This window comes from Protobothrops mucrosquamatus, unplaced genomic scaffold (genome assembly GCF_001527695.2).
Source record: "Protobothrops mucrosquamatus isolate PMUCROS unplaced genomic scaffold, P.Mucros_1.0 scaffold2449, whole genome shotgun sequence".
Lineage (NCBI taxonomy): Eukaryota > Metazoa > Chordata > Lepidosauria > Squamata > Viperidae > Protobothrops > Protobothrops mucrosquamatus.
The window spans coordinates 79661-80927 of NW_015388521.1; the positions used below are offsets into that span (position 1 = coordinate 79661).

At 54.3% G+C, this 1267-nt stretch overlaps 1 protein-coding gene across 1 annotated transcript in view; it reads right to left on the reverse strand.

Annotated features, from left to right (window-relative positions):
• LOC107295701 (astacin-like metalloendopeptidase) overlaps positions 1 to 875 on the reverse strand; it is a 53946-nt gene extending 53071 nt beyond the window's left edge. The window contains exon 1 of the mRNA XM_015825026.1: positions 757 to 875. Within this exon, the coding sequence (XP_015680512.1) occupies positions 757 to 875 (119 nt within the window). The remainder of the gene's footprint in view (positions 1 to 756) is intronic.
• Positions 876 to 1267: the final 392 nt, after the last annotated feature.

Here is a 1267-nt window from a genome sequence, read left to right on the forward strand (position 1 = left end):
GTTCTCCAGCACTGGAGATGGAGGATCCACCCATGGGTAGTAGACTGTATTCCTGCCCAATCAGATCACGTCAGCCAAAGTTGCCACGCCCGTCCTGGGCCCTAGATCCCAGTCTTGACTGATCTTGCCCATGGACGGACGTTCAACTCTGGCTCTTAGGCAGGTATAGTCTCGACTATTGGTGAATCCTCCACCTTCCTTGGCTAGTTAGTCTCATTTTAAATAATTTGGTACTGTTAGGAGATAGATCTCTTTGTTTTGCCTGTGGGACGAGAATTGTGATTATAGGAAGAAGGGGCCCCTTCTTCTTTTTCCCTTCCTCGCAGCAATAATAGAAGAGAAGGGGATTCCCCTCATTTCCCCTCTCCCAACACCGAGTGATCCATTCTCACCGGAGCTCGCGGCTGCGGCCTGGTGACGAACGGGGCGCAAGGACTTGCCTCACAGCAGCGAGGCTCGTCCCGGCTTCGGCCTTCGCCTCATTGTATCGTCCTTGGCAACCTCGTCCTTGTTCTTCAGGCCCGGCTGGGAAGGCGCGCGCCTTAACCGCCGGGGCCGTTTACATTCGGGCGGCAGTTCGGCGGATTGGAGAACGATCTGTTTCTTTCGTTGCCATCACGCGCGGCCACCATTTTGCATCGACGAGGGGAATAGCCGAGGAGGCTTTGCAGCTCGTTAAGGCCCGATCGCCGTCGAACGGCCTCGGGAAGGGCGCGAGCTGTAAGGGAAACCAGCTGGATCTAAATCAATACTGACGAACGGCCGTTCGTTCCCAGCCCCAGTCTCAGCGCGCTAGCGTATCTCTCATTCTCGGGCTGCTTTCTCTTGGGCCCAGCAGTTCTTAGGAGTTGCTGGCCATCGCGCGCGGCCGCCATTTTGGACCGCGCGACGAGGGAAACGGCCGTAGTATCCACTTTAAAGAGAACAGAAGGTCTTTCCTCTCTATTATTCACAAAATTGACTAATTAATTCCTGTGGGGAGAGAGAGGGGCTTGAAAGCATTAGGTCAGGACGCCATTTCAAGCCTCGGCCGCCATTTTGAGAGCCACTTCGGGCGGGGACCACCTCACATTATCAACACTATATCCCTCACGTGTTTGGAATTCTGAACAGCTCTAGACAACTCCTTCTCAGGCCTCGTGCTTCCTGGTCTGCTTGCCTGACACGTGGAAGAACCACAGTCACTCAAGCTCGTGACTGTTATCGTGTCATTGGGACAGAGGATTCCAGGTGTTCCCACAGAGCATCTGTCCTTTCCTCCTTAACT